Below are 17133 nucleotides of genomic sequence, written 5' to 3'. Positions count from 1 at the left end.
TCCTGAAGCTGTCTCCTCCTTGGTCTCATGGCGGGTGGCTCCTCAGTGCTGTGATGGGTGAACACCCCTCTCCTCTGCTTCACCTGGTCTTGGTGAGGGTGCTTTTGTTCTAGCTTCTAGCTCTTCAGGCACAGGAAAAGGAAGGTCTCAGTGCTGTTCTACGCAGAACTTCAGGGCTTGTGGGACCCTCGGGTGCCTCCCCTGACGCCTTGTGGCCTCTGAGGAGGCTGTGGACGAGGATGGCCCACCCCGAGCACCTCAGCCCACACTGGAGGAAGGCGAAGCTGGGCAGAGTCATCCCCCTGAAGACTTCAGGCTCGGTCAGAAATGACTACATCTGCCAGGATGGCACTTCTGGAAATACCTTCATTGCACAAATGTGGATAAATCTACATGGAATAGCTGTGGAGACCTCCTGCTGAAGATAACCTCCTCGGGCCCTGCTCTGCTAGGTTTGTTTCCTTAGTGTTGTGTCTTTAGCCGATGTCCCCGCTTCTCTCTAGCTGGCAGCCCAGCCCCTGCGTCCCTGGGAGAGGTGATGCACAGATGCTGCTCTCTGACTCATAGCTGTCCGAGAGTAGACTTTCATTTTATTTGCATTTTTTCAGTTACAGATAAGCCAAAAACTCTAACAAGCACGATTTTATTGCACGTATAACTCATAAGTGAAGGGCAAGAGGGACTAACACAATTATGTATGAAACTAAGAATGATGCAGCAAAGCTTCTGAAAGTATTCACTCCCAGAGAAAAGTTGTATTTGAGCTTCACAGGATCAGGATCAGTCATGGGGAAAGCATGAATTCGTAGCCATTCTGCATAAAGTATAGAAACACCACAAATGGGTAAGCAAATACTTTCTTGGGCTTTTTGCTGTTCTCGGTCAGTGCATCCAGGTGCCACAGGGACATGAACTGGTTTGTTCTCCTGGTGGCCCCGTGAGAAGGGGAAGAGTCATTCCTGAAGGGCTTCCATGCTTTCTTGCACATGGTGGTGGCATCAGGCAGAGGCCCTGCCCAGGGTGTCCCGGAGCACCAGCCGGCGGGGATGGAAGTGATGGACTCCAGCATCTGACTTGCTCCAGCTCCTCAGGTGGAGTAGCATCAGGCTCCTCTCTGGTGTCGGGCACTGTGCGTCCTTCCTCCTCTCAGCAGAGTTCAGCATTTTGTCTTCTGAAATCATTCCCTTCATCTTCCTCGCTGGTGCTCTGAGGCCACCCCAGCCAGATTGGCTGCCTGGCATGGAGCCTGGAGGAGGCTTTAATTGTGGTGGCATCTGCTCATCAGCCTACTCGGAGTCAGGCGCTCCAGAGCCCGGCGTGGGACACGTGGGTGGGATCCACAACGGGCAGCAGTGCTCCCTCTGCCCGTGCCGGGCAGAGCCATCCTTGCTCCAGGGCTGACACACTGCTTCTTGGACATGCTGTGGAGCCACAGGTCTCCCACCAAACCCCTTCCCAGCTTTGGAGGGTTCTGCTCCCTTGGTCCCAGTGCTGGAGCAGCACAGCTCGCCCTCGGCACAGGACAGCTGTGGCCAGGCTTGTGGTCCAGCTGCTGCAAGAGGATGAGACCATCTACTGCTTGTCTTCCCTGGGAGCATCAGCTGAACGTGGTGTCTCTTCCTGAGTGATGGGACAGTTCAAAAAGCAATGAATCGGTACTTCTGTACTGAGACAGGGCTCCTTGGCACAGGAGAGACACGGACCTGTTGGAGCGGGGCCAGAGGAGGCCACGGAGATGCTGGGAGGGCTGGAGCCCCTCTGCTGTGAGGACAGGCTGAGAGAGTTGGGGGGGTTCAGCCCGGAGAAGAGAAGGCTCCGGGGAGACCTTGGAGCCCCTTCCAGTCCCTCAAGGGGGGGGGCTCCAGGAAAGCTGGGGAGGGACTCTGGATGAGGGAGGGGAGCCATAGGAGGAGGGGGAAGGGTTTGACACTGAAAGAGGGGAGATTGAGGTGAGATGTGGGGAAGAAGTTCTTTGGTGTGAGGGTGGTGAGAGCCTGGCCCAGGTTGCCCAGAGAAGCTGTGGCTGCCCCATCCCTGGAGGGGTTCAAGGCCAGGTTGGAGGGGACTTGGAGCAACCTTCTCTGGTGGGAGGTGTCCCTGCCCAGGGCAGGGGGTTGGAACAAGGTGATCTTTAAGGTCCCTTCAACCCAAACCATTCCATGATCTGTGGAGGCTCCTCCCTGGATGTGTTGGCACAAGAAGTGTCCGTGTACTCGAGATAGCAGGAATAGGGACCCCGGCCTTCTCCATCCCTGAGACCACTTCTCTGACTTGTGTGTTACTGCTTTTAGTTGCCATTTCAGCTTAGAAGACAGAATCTGTTTTAGACTGTCTTTTGTGACTAGCACAGAGTCTGAACGGGTGTCTCCCTCAGTTCCTTGTCTGCCTGGTGGCTCTATGGTTTGCTGTCACCTTGAGCTCTCGGGTGGTCTGATGTAGCTCTTGGATGGCAACCACCATGTCCCCGCTGCTGCATCAAATGATTAGAGATCACTTTCCAAAATGTGACTTGTCGTTCTTCACCCAGTGCCGCTGTGCAGGCGTCCCCTGCGCTGGCCCAGAGGACACGCAGCCGGTGACATCGGGGAAGGCGCGTGTTGGGGCGTCTTGGCAGCAAGGTCCAGCCCCGTGTTGGATTGTCCACCTCTGGGAGTGCCTGCTGTTAAGATGCTCATTGTGGTGCAGGAGCAGTTGGTCAAAAGTAGATGAGGAAAGAGAAATTGTTGCCAATAATTAGAGGTGCATAAATCTTGCATTTAATAAGATTAAGTTAAATTAAATTCTAAATAACATTTAGAAATATAATCCCAACATTCTGTAGAAACAAAAAGGTGTATTTTAACATTCCAAAAGAGTTGTTTTTTCTACTTGCAACGCAGTGTTGGTGCCTGAGAGCAGAGGGGATGGGGACAGTCCGGGTGCGTGGGAATGCCACCCAGGCTTCTCACCAGCCTGGCCCAGCACGTCTGGTGGGTCTGAGAGCTGCTCCTCTCCCAGAACCTTTTCTCTGGCAGGTCCCGGCTGCTCTTGGCCAGCCATGGGATGTGAATATTCCCATGTTTCTATCTAATGTATCAGGCAGACTTACCTAGAAAGAAGAATTGCCGTTAAAAACTTGATAAAAACTCTTTCCAGGCAGCGTGTGGAGCATGAGGAGAGCCCGCACCCATCCACATCCTCCTGCTTCCCCGGCCGTAGTTCTCCAGCGTTCCCTGTTCCTGTCTCCCAGCTCGTGCCCATCCCCTGGGGTGCCAGCGCTGCTGCTGAGCCCCTGCCACCCCTGGGCACAGCCCGTCCCCCCCCGGCTGCCACCGTCCTGCTCCCTCTTCTCTAAATATAGAGCCTGCCCCTCCAAACCCATCTCCCGGTGACTGGCTCCTCTCCATCCATCAGCCTCCCTCCCCGGTGCCTCCCTGACGGCTCCATTAGGCGCGGGCTCGGCAGCAGCTAAATTTAGGAGTCGGGAAGGGAAGGAGCCTTTGGGCCGTGGACAGCCCATAAATCCAGCTCCCGTCACCGAATCGCCTTTCTTTTGCCTGGAGTGGGATGGCCGGAGGTGTTTGCAGATGAGGCACACGTGCCGGTGGAGGGAGGCGGGGGTGAGGAGGAGGAGGCAGAGCAGGGTGGAGGAAGGGGAGGAGAAGGGGCTGAAGCAGTGGAGAGGTGAGGAGGGGGCTTCTGTCTGAACGGGGCTGTGCCACAGCAGCACCTCCCTCGCGGGAGGCTGGGGGGCAGAGAATGTCTCTGAGGAGCATCTTCTCCTGCCCTGCGCGGGCGGCTGCGCTCACCATTGCTGCTGGGACCTACCCCTCCATGGAACCTCTTTCCTCCCCTCTCCCACCACCACCCTCCTGTTTTTCATAGGATCACAGAGTCATAGAGTTGCCTGGGTTGGAAAGGACCTTTCAGATCATGGAGTCCAACCATCAACACAACACTCACAAAACCTATCACTAAACCATATCACTAAGCAAATTTTTTTGGCCGGGGAACCAGGAGGAGGACATGGATGGGTGCAGGCTCTCCTCAAGGCGCTCCGCACGCTGCCTGCAAAGAGCTTTTGTCAAGTCTTTAAAGGCAATTCTTTCTAGGTGAGTCTGGAATATTCACATCCCATGGCTGGCCAAGAGCAGCCGGGACCTGCCAGGGAAAAGATTCTGGGAGAGGAGCAGATCTCAGATACATTATTTTTGTACATCCATGTTAAGTTGGTAAGAGTTGTGGGTGCCAACTCGTTCACAGGCACAAGCCTTGTCCTTTAGGTGTGTTTTTGGCCTGGGCTGCATTTCCTCAGCCCTTGGTGGGAGCACTGCATGTCCCCATGGTGGTCAGGGCATCCCCATGGCAGCTGCTCCCCCCTGCCCTTCTCTGGCCGCTCCGGCAGCAGTGGGAAGGAGCCGCTGTGGGGTGCAGGGGGTTCCCTGGCAGCATGTCGGGGTCTCCGTTTCCTCCTGGCCACAGCGGGCTCTGGGTGTGCAGTGGGGGCAGAGTCTGGTATTGCCCCCAGCCCGGAGCTGGGATCCCTCTGCCTCCATGGAGGAGCCTGAGCGAGGTGAGAAGCTGCCTCGGCTGATGCGGGCGAGAGGGATCTCTCTCCTTGAGCTCTCTGTGGCGTGTGGCTGTGCCCGTTGGTCCTTGACATCTCCCTTTCTTGGCGTAGCCTCTCTTTTTGCAAGTAAGATTAATCCCTTGGTTCTTTGAGACAGTTTTTCCCAGGACTGCAAGGACGGGGCTCGGTGGACGACCACCTCATTGGAAGATTCTCGGGGTGCCCTCAGCCCCCCTTGTACCATGGGCCTCCAGGAAATCTCCCTCCGGATTAGGTAAACGCATCAGGCGAGGCTGGAAGAGCACGTTGGGTCACCGGGGGATGCTCCCTGCATGGTGACATCCCCCAAACCCCCCCAAAGCGGCGGCACTGCGGGGGCTGGGCTGCTCCTGGCCCGGCGTGGGGGTGTCCTGGCCCCCGCTGGCGGCGTGGGGTGGCCGGGGGCTGCTGAGCACCTGCGGCTTGGGGGGGAATTGCCAGAGCCCCCACCTTAATCCCTGTGATGCTGCACATCCCACACCTCGAGCACTCACCGCTTTGGTCACGGGGACCCGCTGTAAAAACATGTTTTTGAGCACACCCCCCCCATACACAATTCATTTATGTGTATATATACACACCTGTTATAAACACATATATATACACATATACCTACGTGTGTGTACATATACCTGTATATACACACACATGTATGTATATACACACACACGCGCTACTCTGCTAATGGACTGTGTGCACTGTAAAGCAAATAGAATAGAAAATATTGTATATGCAAAAACAGAAACCACAAAATAGTGAGATAAGGATGGAATAAACATTTTAAAATATTTTTAAATTTTATTACTGGTACAAAAAAAATGTTTTCTTCCCACACCCCTGTGGATTGTCTCGTGGCCCCGCTTTGGAAATTGCTGCCGTAGGAGGGAGAGCCAGAACCGCAAAGAGCAGGGCGTTATTCTGGGGGCACCAAGTGCCAGCACACCAGGGCTGTTGTTCTTCAGCTCTTCTGAGAAAGAAAGGAAAAAGCCAAAAAAAAAAAAAGGGGAAAAAAAAAAAAAAACCAACAAAAAGGCAAACGAATTGGGAGTGGGGAAAAAAAGCAAGGCTGTGTTTTCCGTAGTATAAAGAAGTACTGTATTTGGTGATTTTATTTCTAAACTTTGGTAAAGTTAATTGTTCTGTCAGTGTGTTTGGGTGGGGAGTGGAGGTGTGTGCTGAGGGCGAGGTTCCTGGGGCAGGACGTCTGTGCTGGGTCACGGACCCCGTACCCCAGGGCAGAGGCGCCTTTGGGACCCCAGAGGCTGCAGCCGAGGCTCTGGGAGCGGAGCCCGGTTTGGAGGGCAGCGGGGCCGGTCGGGGAGAGGTGGGAGAGCGTGATACGGGGTGACACGGCTCCGGCTGCTGCCTCGAGGGCTGTGGAATGTCCCCAGGGTGGGGAGCTGGTGTGTGGCTGCCGTCGCGGCATTTCCCTCTGCCGGCAGCGACGGTTTGGTGTCATCGTGAGACCGTGATGAAAGGCTGGAAAGTGCGTCCTGGCCTGGGCTCAAAGCAGAGTTTGTTGGGTGGGTGGAACAGTGGCAGCTGCCCCTCTGCCCTTGCAGCCCCTTCACCAGCTGGTGCCGCTCTGAATTCCAACGCAGGTTAGAACAAATGCTTATTTTAGAGTCATAGAATGGTTTGGGTCAGAAGGGACCTTAAAGACCATCTCGTTCCAACCCCCTCTTGTGTTGTTACTGCTTTGGGTAGAAACAGGTCCTGTCCCTACTGAAGAACCAAAGGTGAGTCTCGTCCACACTTTGCTCTTCATTTCCTCTCTCGCTCGCCCTGTTGTTCATTCCCTCTGTCCAACTGCCCCTGTTATCCTGCTTGGTGACCTGCTGGATCTCGGTCAGGCCAACAGCTCCAGCCAGCCGGGGGCTGCACAGGGGAGTGGTGGCAAAGCAGAGGAGTGGAGCTCCCTGTAGTTCGGAGTCCCATCACCCGGCTGAAGCCGCGGATGAGTTGGTTCAGTGTAACGTATGCAGTCGGGTTGGGGGGAGGACCTGGTTGCTTTCCCCGGGGTGAGCACGCACCGGTAGTCCTGGGTCATGCAGTAGATTTGGGGTTGGCAGTGTGATGCACATTCCTTCTGTGCAAGGAGGATGGTAGCTGGGAATGTCTGGCTTAGACCATTTTCTATCTCCCTGCTGCGTCTCCCGTTAAGCTCCTAGCTGCAGACCCTATTTCGGATGTCTCGGTGGCACTTCTGTCCCCGTAGCCCCGAGTCGGGTGCCTTCCCCCAGCACCTGCGGCCCTGGCATCTCTTTCTTGTCGGCTTCACGGATGGGGCTGGCAGGTTCTCTGGCTCTTTCACACTCTGGGGCTGGGAAGCAAAATCCTGGGTTGTTACACCCTAAAGGGAGATGGGTCCAACAAGTCTGGCCTGAAATGCCCACTGTCCCGACTGTGGCCAGAGCGCTGGTGGGACCGGAGCCAGCGGCTGGTGGAGGAGCAGTGACAGAAGTCTCTGGGTTCCTGTGCACCGGGAGAGCGTGTGACCACCAGGGAGAAGGAAGGCTCACGGGACTGTTACCAGCTCTTCCGTGGGAGCTGCATCCCTCTGTGCTGAGACAGTAGAGATTGATGTGAGCAGAGAGAACAAGGGAAGGGATCTGGCTGCTGCCGCAGGACGTGGAGTCTGTGTTTCCTTTCCCAGAGCTGATTCTCCTCTTGGGCTCCGCTCTGGAGTCGTGGTGGAATTTGATGCCTTGATGTGGTTTAGAAGTTTCGATAAAGCGATGTTACATTGAGAGAAGCTGTTGGTGTGCGTATGGGACTGCACACGAGCACGCACGGGACTGATCGCATTGACACGTGGCACCCGGATTATTGTCTGTGGATAAATGCTTGCATGGGAGCGGGGTTCACTGTTTGCGCGCGGGTGGGGGAAGCAGAGACCACGGGGGAGCGTTCCTTTAACTCTCAGCTTTGTGATGTGTCTTTTTTCTTGTAGAAACCAGAGAAGACAGAACAAAGCGTCTCTTCCGACATTATACTGTGGGCTCTTACGACAATTTCACCTCGCACAGGTAAGCAGCAGCGTCTTTCCTGGGTGATTCCGAGGAAATTCATTCCCATGGAAGTGTCTCCTTTCCCTCACAGCGGTAAACGTTTTCATTTCATGGGAAGGAAACTTTTGTGGTGGTTTGGTCAAGTCAGTGATAGTCTGAATTATAAGTCCTAGGAAAGGCTTGGGTGAATAAAGTGTTGAAGCTGCAGAGAGGTCCAGCTCAGGTCCCAGTTGAGGAGCGAATGTTCTGGAGAACTCTTGGTCTTGGTGTGCTCCAGGAACTGCAGGACATGCGTCGGATGCAGGTGCAGAGTCACAGCTTTGCTCTGGAGGGGAAGAACGGAGGCTGCTGTTATGCAGGGATGGCACACAGATGGCCCCAGCTGCTGGCAGTGACCATGGGGGTGTCCACGGGGCTCTGCTGGCTTGTGGCCGTTGGGCACACTCGCCATGGTGTGGGGACTGACCTTTGGGAAGATGGTCAGACTTAGTGGGGAATGAATCGTGAAAGCAGGGGTGACATTGCTGCTTTGTGGTTGGTCTTGAGCACCCGTGGCTGGTGGACACGTTCTAGGAGGCTGGGCTCCAGGAACGGGGCTGCTGGTTGGGTCTAGGAACGTGCTTTTGGCACTGGGTTTCTGTGTTTGAGGGATAAATGTAGGGTCACTGTGGAATCCAAGCTCTGCTTGCAGCCAGGCTTTAGTGCTCTTAAAAACTATTGGTCTTGAAAGGAATTGAATGGGCTTTACTGCTTGTGACGTGATGGAAGCAAATTGTGACAATTCATTATACAAAAACTGGGTTATCCTGAAGTCCTAGAGCAACCAACAGGGCAGTGAATGTGTCCTGCTTTGCTGAGCTCCTTATCCCAAAGTCGTCTCCGTGGCTCTGAGCGCTTTTTACTCAAAGTAACGTGTGTGACTTGTTTGGTTTTCAAAAGTCCCGTGATGTGCTTCTTCAGGGCTGTTTATATTCTAAACTGATCGTGGGGTGAAAGAGAAAGTGCTGCTGTGACTCAGAAAACAGTAAAGAAGAAAACCAGAGAGGGGAAGACAGTCTGTTTCCACCATGGCCGACCGCTGCAGGGAACCCCCAAAAAGTCTGGGCTGGGGTCACTGCTTGCTCTTGGGCTTAAAAGGCAAGAAATAAGTTAAAATTTGCAGATGAGTCAAAATTACATTCCTTAAGCAAAACAAGAGTAGGTGGATGGGATCGCATCAAGCGGGGTGGATAAACAGTGTGATAGTAAAACAAGATTATTTCTGGCACATGGAAGATGACACACACAAACACTGAGATACTCTTGCCCATTAAAGATTTTTCAGCTCCTCATAATTGCTCAGGAGTAAAGATCTGACATCACTGTGGCATCACAGTGAAATCATCTTCTCTAGCACTGAGGCACTCAATAGAACAGATGAAAGAGTAGGTCAGAATCACAGATCTTCATGGTTGGAAGGGACCTTTGAGATCATCGAGTCCAACCACAAAAAACAAAACAAAAACCCTACAAAACACACCACACCCACCCACAAACAGACACAACCCAACAATCTCGGGCACCAGAGCATGCCCTGAAGTGCCATGTCTACATATTTCTTAAATACCTCCAGGGATGGTGACTCCACCACCTCCCTGGGCAGGCTGTTCCAGTGCCTGACCACCCTCTCAGTAAAGTCATTCTTCCTAATATCTAATCTAAACCTCCCCTGCTGCAACTTCAGACCATTTCCTCTGATCCTGTCATTATTCCCTTGGGAGAAGAGGCCAACACCCACCTCTCTACACCCTCCTTTCAGGTAGTTGTAGAGGACAATGAGGTCTCCCCTCAGCCTCCTCTTCTCCAAACTAAACATGCCCAGTTCCCTCAGCCTCTCCTCATAGGACTTGTGAAAATGCAACTGAAGCGGTTGTGAGGAGGGTCCCTGGTGACCCTGGTACTGGATGGTCAAGAGCAGCAGAACACAACACAGAAAACCAAGAAGTAATACTTATGGGGGAAAAAACAGTAGTAATATTTCATATTTGGTGAAGGTGTTGCACTGACTTCTGCTCAGGAACAAGGTTTGGGGCTTACTTTGAGTCCAGTCCGAACCTGCAAAAAAAAAAAAAAAACGAAATTTTGGAATTGTTACAAAAGGAAAAAAAAACAAAACAGAAAATGTAATTATTAATATCTTTGCATAAGTCTCTACTACACCCACGTGTTGAAACCTGCATGCACTTCTGGGCTTTCACACTTCAGAAGTAATACTTGAAAAGCTGGCAGAGAAAACTAAGAGGTGCTCAAAGCTGTGCAGCATCTTCCATAAGAAGTGAGATCGGATAGACTGGGACTCCCAGGCTGGGAGAGTGGTGGTGAAGGAGAGGGGGTTTGGTAGAAGTCCATAAATGCGTGGTACAGAAAAGGCGAACCAGAGGTAGCTGGTCTCTGCCTGTCCCTTCCCATGCAAGAACATGAGGTACTGAATCATAAAGTCATAGATCATTTAGGTTGGAAGAGACCTTTAAGATCATGGGGTCCAACCATAAACCTAACACTGCCAAGTCCACGACTAACCCATGTCCCTCAGTCCCACGTCTACACGTCTTGAAACAAGAACGTGGAAAGTGAACAAAAGGAGGAGGTTCTCCCTCTAACGTACAACTGAGCTCTGCAGCTCCGTGCTGAGTGACACATGGGGAGCTGAACACTGGCAGGGGTTCAGAAGGGACAAATCCCAGGGAGAAAAATTATTTTCAGGCTTGTGAAGATGAAGAGACCAGCTCCGATTCAGGGACCCGCTTCTCATCCAGCGGCAGAGGTCAGGAGACGTCACGCTGTTCTGGCTCTGCTCTTCTCTCCTGGTCGCGTTCTGCTCTCGGCTGTTGGGGGGAGGTCGGGAGGATGCCTGGCCTGACCTGGGACGGCTGCTGCTGTGAGCTGTGGTGGGGTGGGCTTTCCTCTGAAGCCCAAAGTGAGGTTTACCAGCCCTACAGGGAGCAGATTTCAAGGCATGGCTTTCTCCTTGATATCCTCTGTGGCTGCTGAAGTGGCTCTGTGTCAGGCACCACAACAGTGGTCCTGTTCCCAGGCTCGGGACTCTTCACTCCATGATGGAGGAATCCTGGGCATCTGACCTAAACGTCTGGAGAGCAGACTTCAGCCTCCTCAGAGATCTGCATGGCAGAATCCCATGGGATACCACCCTGGAGAGAAGATGTGTCCAAGAGAGCTGGTTCCAGGATATCCTTCTCCAAGCTCAGGAATGGCCCATCCTGACAAGAAGGAAATCGGGCAGGGGCAGCAGGAGGCCTGCAGGGACACACAGGGAGCTCCTCGCTAAACTCGGGCACAAGAAGGAGGTGGACAAGGGGTGGAAGCAGGGAGAAGTGACCTGGGAGGGATATAGGGACACTGCCCAGTCCTGCAGGGATGGGGTTAGGGAAGCCAAAGCCCACCCGAGGTTGAATCTGGTGAGGATGCAAAGGGAAATGGGAAAGGATTCTGCAAGTGACCTCAGCGGCAAAGGGAAGACCAGAGAAAGCGTGGGTCCACTGCTGAATGGGGCAGGGACCCTAATGACTGAGGACAAGATGAAGGCTGAGGTAGTAAATGCCGCCTTTGCCTCAGCCTTCAGCAATCCCTGGCCTCTCAGACCAGAGGGAAAGCCTCTGGAAAGGGAGAGCAAGAAGGTCTTGCCCTGGGTAGAGGAGGGTCAGGTGAGGGGACATTCAAACAAACGGGACATACCTGAGTCCCTGGGCCTGATGAGATGCACCGGTGAGTGCTGAGGGAGCTGGCTGGTGGCATTGCCAGGTCACTCTGCATTGTCTTTGAGAGGTCATGGTGATCAGGAGAGGTTCCTGATGCTCGGAAGAAAGCAAATGTCACTCAGGAAGGGCAAGTAGGAGTGTGGGGAACTCCAGGCTGGTGGGTCTCATCTTGATCCTTGGGAAAGTGGTGGAGGAACTAACCCTGGGAACCATTTCCAGACACGTGAAGGGCAAGATAGTGAGTGGGAGTAGCCAGCGTGGAGTTGTGAAGGGGAAATCCTGCTGAACCAAGGCGAGAGCCGTCTACAGTGCGGTGACAAGCTTGGACGAGGGGAGAGCAGTGGAGGTTGCTTGTCTTGGCTTCGGTAAGGCTTTTGACACCGTTTCATGAAAGGCCCTCATAGATGAGCTGACAAAGCACGGTTACATACATGGAGAGCGAGGTGGATTGAACACTGTCTGAATGACCGGGCCCAGGGCGTTGTGACCAGTGACACAAAGTCCAGTTGGAGGCCGTTCATTAGTGGAGTACCCCAGGGGTCAGTACCGTTCAACATCATCATTAGTGACCTGGACCTCTTCTGCACCCAATCATCTGTGTCTTCTCGCAGATCATAGTCCGGTTGGTCTTGGCATTCCCAGGCAGTCAGTGCACGCAAAGTGCTGATGAACTGGGCTACTCTGCTGATGTGTGACTGGGATCTGCTGGGTGACGGTAACGGAGCTGACACTGGCTGTGGAAATTTGGGGTTTTGACAGATTTTGGTGGGATTGGAACATATTGGAGGATTTTAGCTGCATCCCTGTAATATGGTGTGTAGTCATGCGACATAAACATAAACACTTCCCATCCCTGGAAGTGTTTAAGGCCAGGCTGGATGGGGCTTGGAGCAACCTGCTCTAGTGGAGGTGTCCCTGCCCAGGGCAGGGGGGTTGGAACTCGATGATCTTTGGGGTCCCTTCCAACTCTAACCATTCTATGAAATTCTATGATAAAAGCGTGGGGACAGCCGCTGTGGAGCACAGTGCAGGTCCTTCGGGCCGCTATCTTGTAGTGCACGGTGGCCAACGGCAGGTGCTTCATGCCGTTACGCGAACAGAAGCAGCAACCCCAAATATTATTCCTGCCTGCAGCAGTTTTCTGTTCAGAGCCTTCCTGAGCCAGAGGCAATGTCTTTATCTTTAATGCCTTTAATGGATCATTATTCCGTTAATTTGCCTGATGACATGCAACTCGAGTGCTTCTACCCTCTCTCCAGAAATGGAAAAGGAACCAGGGCTGGCTTTGGTGGAGACGATGAGACAGTGGTGGGGCTGAGCAGTGGGTGCTGTGTCTTCTGCTCCTGCTGGGTCAAAATACCTCGTTTCCTGTCTTCCCACTGTAAGAAGTTGTTTCTTAAAGCATATATATGTGCTCACCATTCGCTCATAGGTTGCTCTGGCCACAAGTGAAACAGCCTCACCCTTGAGTTAGGGAAAACCGGTGCGAGGTAGAACAAGTGGGGCCTTTGTCACCTCCCCTGAGACGCCGCGCTGGAGCCTGTGGGCACCCACCACCCCGTCTCTGGGGTGGCTGGTGTGAGCAGCGCCGCTGGAGCCACCAGCCACCCAGCCAGCAGAAGACATCCCACGACAGCAGAAGAGGTCCCAACGGGCGCTTGCGGAAGCACCATTTCAGCGGAGGCTTCTCTGCTCTGTTTCTGGAGTTCAGAACATGGCTGTTGCCGGAGCAGGGAGTCGATGTGGGGCTGAGCACAGGGGAGCGGGGCTGTCAGGGCCCTGAGGGTGTGTGTTGATGGTGTTTCGGGCTGGAAGTGGAGTTTGGAGTCAATAGCAGGCAGCTTGTGGAGGTGGGGTGGCCCTCGGGAGCGTGGTATGGGGATCCACGTGGTGGTTCTAGGATCGCCTTAATCAATAGGACAAACAAAATGGATTTTTTTTTCCTAGTTTTTAAAAATATTAAACATTTTGGCCAATAGATTCCTTGAGAGCAGAAATGAAGGACTGACTAAGGTGCGGTAAGATGACTGCAGCAGATCGATTAGCAGGATTTGCAGGAGAGCGCTTATTCCATCATCTCTGACTTCACTGGAGGTCTCAGACGTGGGAGAAGATTAACATAATGACAGTGTTTGAGGAATAACTTAAAAGTACTTGAGAAAATTACACACAAGTGACTTCAGATTTCAGGAAAAGCCTTTGAAATAGTTGCAGGTTTGAATGGATGCCCTGTGCAGTGGAGCAGGGAACACGGCTGAGCTGGAGGCCGGGGCAGGGTATGTAATTTGGTCTTTTTTGGCTTAATAAGGTGAAAAGAAAGCTATGGATACGTGGAGGGGTATGGCTGAGAACATGAGAAGACAGGAGGCTGTATAGTGAACAGAAGTATTGTCTTCGGTGGAATCAGGCCCTGGGGAAGCAGAAGAGACAGTTGGGGTGAGGTCTGCTCGGGCGGAGGGTGAGGGGCTGTTCTGGGACAGGTTCCCCCCTCTCATCCATCCCCCTTTGAAGCGTGACTGCAGTTAAAGCAGAGAGCAGGAGGCTGCTCCCGAGTGGGGTTTGCTGGGGTGCACCCCAGGTCACCAGAGAGCAAGGAGAGCCTTCCCCAGGCCCCTGGGGATGAGGAGCGTGGGACAGGGCTCAGCAAAACCTAATCTGGTCTGAAATAGGAATAAGGCAAACGGGGAGAGAAGTCTGAGCTTGTTCTTATCAGAAAGAGGCAATCACAAGGGGAATTGACTTCTCTGATCAACTATGTTAAGGGAAGAGATTAAGGCGATTCAAAATTAACTCTATAAAATTAAGAGCCCACATTCTGCAAGGCACAGCTGGGAAGAATAAGAATTGGGAGCAATAGACAATTTAGGATTTATTTTTTTTCATTATTCAATCACAGGGATTAGTTGACCAGGGAGAGAGATTACAGCCATGGGCATTCACAAGCCATCTGGATGGGCCTCCCCTTAGAAGAGGGGAAAAGCATGAGGAGGTCTCTGAGCAGGCATTTCTATGCCCTTAGATGCTGTGGCTGGCCAAATATGTCAATACACAGAATTATAGAATAATTTAGGTTGGAGGGAACACATCTGGAGGTTTCTAGCACAACCAGTTGCTCAGAGCAGGGCCAGCTCCATCAGGTTGCTTTGCATGTCTCCAAGGCTGGAGGTCCCACCGACCCCTTGGGCCCATGGTTGGTTTCCAGGCTGAAAAAGTTTTCTATATACCTCATTGTAATTTCTGGTGCTTCAGTCTGTGTCTGTTGCCTCCTGTCCCATCCCTGTGCACCTCCAAGAGTTTCCTTCTCTCTTCTGTACAGCCTCCTGTGAGGTGGCTGCAGGTGACAGTGAGGTGTCCACCACCTCTCCTCCAAGCTGAGAAAGCCCAGCGCTCCCAGCCTCCCGCTGTGGGCTGTAGCCCCCATCTGCTCGGGGGGACTGAGTGAGAAAACTCACCTGGAGACATTGGGACCGCACCGATGACTTGCTGTTTCTCCTTTCCCCGACACGCAGGAGAGCAGTACCATGTTTGCCCCCGTTTGGTGGCCTCGGTGGCTGCTGTTCTCTTCTCTCCCCAGGTCCTGTCCTGGGGTCATCCCTCTTGGCAGGGTGGTCGTAGCTCTACTCCCCCGTCGATGCCGGCACCTTTGCCCACGCTGGGCACTGGGATCCCCGTCCCCTGAGCATCTCCTCTGCACATGGGTCTCCTGTTCGGAGCCGTGCCGGTGGCGGGGATGGACCAGCAAAGAGCTGGTTCCCGTTATTCCAGATGGGACCAAGTAAAGGAGTCGCTCTGGATTTCCTGGAGCCGTTTCGTGGCTGCGTGTGGCTCTGAGACAATGTTCTTTGGTCTTTTCCATTCTGCGGCGTATTTATTGGCTGTTCCTGCCGCATCAGCCCCTGCTCGCTGTTGGTTTAGGATTGCTATTAAGGAGTGGAACTCTCCCCGATTTCTGCTCCGGCGAGTTGCCGTCTGGAGGCAAAGAGCAGGCGGGGAGCAGGAAATTCCGTCGGCTTTGTCTCTCATTGGGTCTAGTGGTGACTCATCAGCAAACCTGGAGAGAAGCCGTGTCCCGGGCAGGGCTCGGTGAGGAGCAGGGAGAGGTAATGGCCGTGCAGGGAGGGCATCAAAAATACCCCCGGAAAAGGGTGTTAGAAACAGGGAATTAATCTTTGACAAATGTGGGATTTGGGCTGCTGGCCAGAGGGTGGCTGATCCCGAGAGGTCCCTGCGTTTGCGGCGGTGCAGGCAGCGGGTTTTTACAGCGGCAAACCCATCTCCTTGGGAAAAGGTAATTTGCACTGGGGCAGTGCAACCTGCATCTCTATAGCAACTGAAGTGCAGAGGGAGGAAATTAAATCTCTTCTTGAAAAGGCTTCTGTATAATCTCACTTGTCAAATTAACCTGCCTTCAAAATAGTCTTTTCAGATCTTTTGGTGAGCGGTATCTTTGGGGACCACTTACTACTTTCACAGAGAGGTTCGAGAACGTGAAATGGTAAAAAGTGAGCTCCCCCAAGCCTGAGCCCTCCCTCGGCAGTCCGTGTGCTGGGGTCCTGTGCCAGACCCCTCAGCTCTTGCTGAAATGTGGAATTTCATTACAGGTGGGTAATACAAGACTTTGGGGCCTGTTTCATACACGAAATAGGACGAGGGGGTGATATGAACTGACTGAAGCAGAGTCAGCCACCAGTGGGCTGCTCAGAGGTGCCCAAGCTCCAGCCTTCAGAGCTGCTCGTAATGATTAAAGGAGCTTCGGAAAAGGGAACTGTTTGTTAAACCCCATTCATTCATGTGCTCTCTACAACTCCCTGAAAGGAGGGGGTAGCCAGGGGGGGTCGGTCTCTTCTCCCAAGGAACAGGCGATGGGACAAGAGGAAATGGCCTCAAGTTGCTCCAGGGAAGGTTTAGGATGGAGATTGGGAACAATTTCTTCATGGAAAGGGTTGTGAAGCCTTGGCAGAGGCTGCCCAGGGCAGTGGTGGAGTCGCCATCCCTGGGGGGATTTCAAAGCCGGGCAGACGTGGTGCTGAGGGACATGGGTCAGTGGTGGGTTTGGCAGTGCTGGGTTGATGGTTGGACTCCATGGTCTGAAAGGTCCCTTCCAACCTGGACAATTCTATCATTCTATGATTCTCCTCTTTAAAAAAATACTCCGGATGAGTGGTGAGCAGTTTGAGAAGCAGGTCCTGGGACACTGCACGAACAATCTGTCCAAAAATTATTTGCCAGGCGCAGAAAAGTTTGTGGGGTTTCCCTGGAGTTTTCCCTTTCCTCTTGCAGCAAAGTGCCCGTGGCTGTGGGTGAGATGCTGGAGCAAAAGGCTGGTGGTGGGAGGGACGGGGCGCAGCGTGCTCGGTGTTTGTCAGGAGACTTGGCCAAAGGGGCCCCGTTTCCTGCAGTGTATTTAGTCGGTTTTGGTCGGTTAATAGACGGGATACAACCAGGACTTGAAGGAGGTGACAACTGGTGGAGCTGTCGGTCACTGAACAACTCGTCTGCCTGAGACTAACGTCTTTCTGGCTCCTGCTGCTCCCAGGTTGACACTCCTTAAAGCACACGCGTCCTTCCTGATGGACTCCCATGGGACGTTCTACTCCCAGAGGTTTTGGAGTCGTATGGGTAGTTCTCGGTGAGCACCAGCAGGGCAGCGGCTGGTGACACATAGGGGATGTTAGGAAATAGGAAGGAAATAGAAAGTCTACTAAAAATAGCATTCTACTTGTATGTGGATCCACAGTTTGACAATCCCTGACTTGCAGTGGTAGTTGACCCGTCTAAG

General features: G+C 53.1%; 1 protein-coding gene across 1 annotated transcript in view; it reads left to right on the top strand.

Annotated features, from left to right (window-relative positions):
• SHANK3 (SH3 and multiple ankyrin repeat domains 3) overlaps positions 1-17133 on the top strand; it is a 352413-nt gene that overhangs the window by 218116 nt on the left and 117164 nt on the right. Inside the window, exon 14 of the mRNA XM_074166270.1 lies at positions 7542-7617. Coding sequence (XP_074022371.1) covers positions 7542-7617 — 76 coding nt within the window. The remainder of the gene's footprint in view (positions 1-7541; positions 7618-17133) is intronic.

Source organism: Numenius arquata, chromosome 2 (assembly GCF_964106895.1).
Source record: "Numenius arquata chromosome 2, bNumArq3.hap1.1, whole genome shotgun sequence".
In the NCBI taxonomy this organism is placed as follows: domain Eukaryota; kingdom Metazoa; phylum Chordata; class Aves; order Charadriiformes; family Scolopacidae; genus Numenius; species Numenius arquata.
The sequence above is the reverse complement of the archived record's forward strand: the minus strand, read 5'-3'. Positions and strand labels throughout refer to the sequence as shown.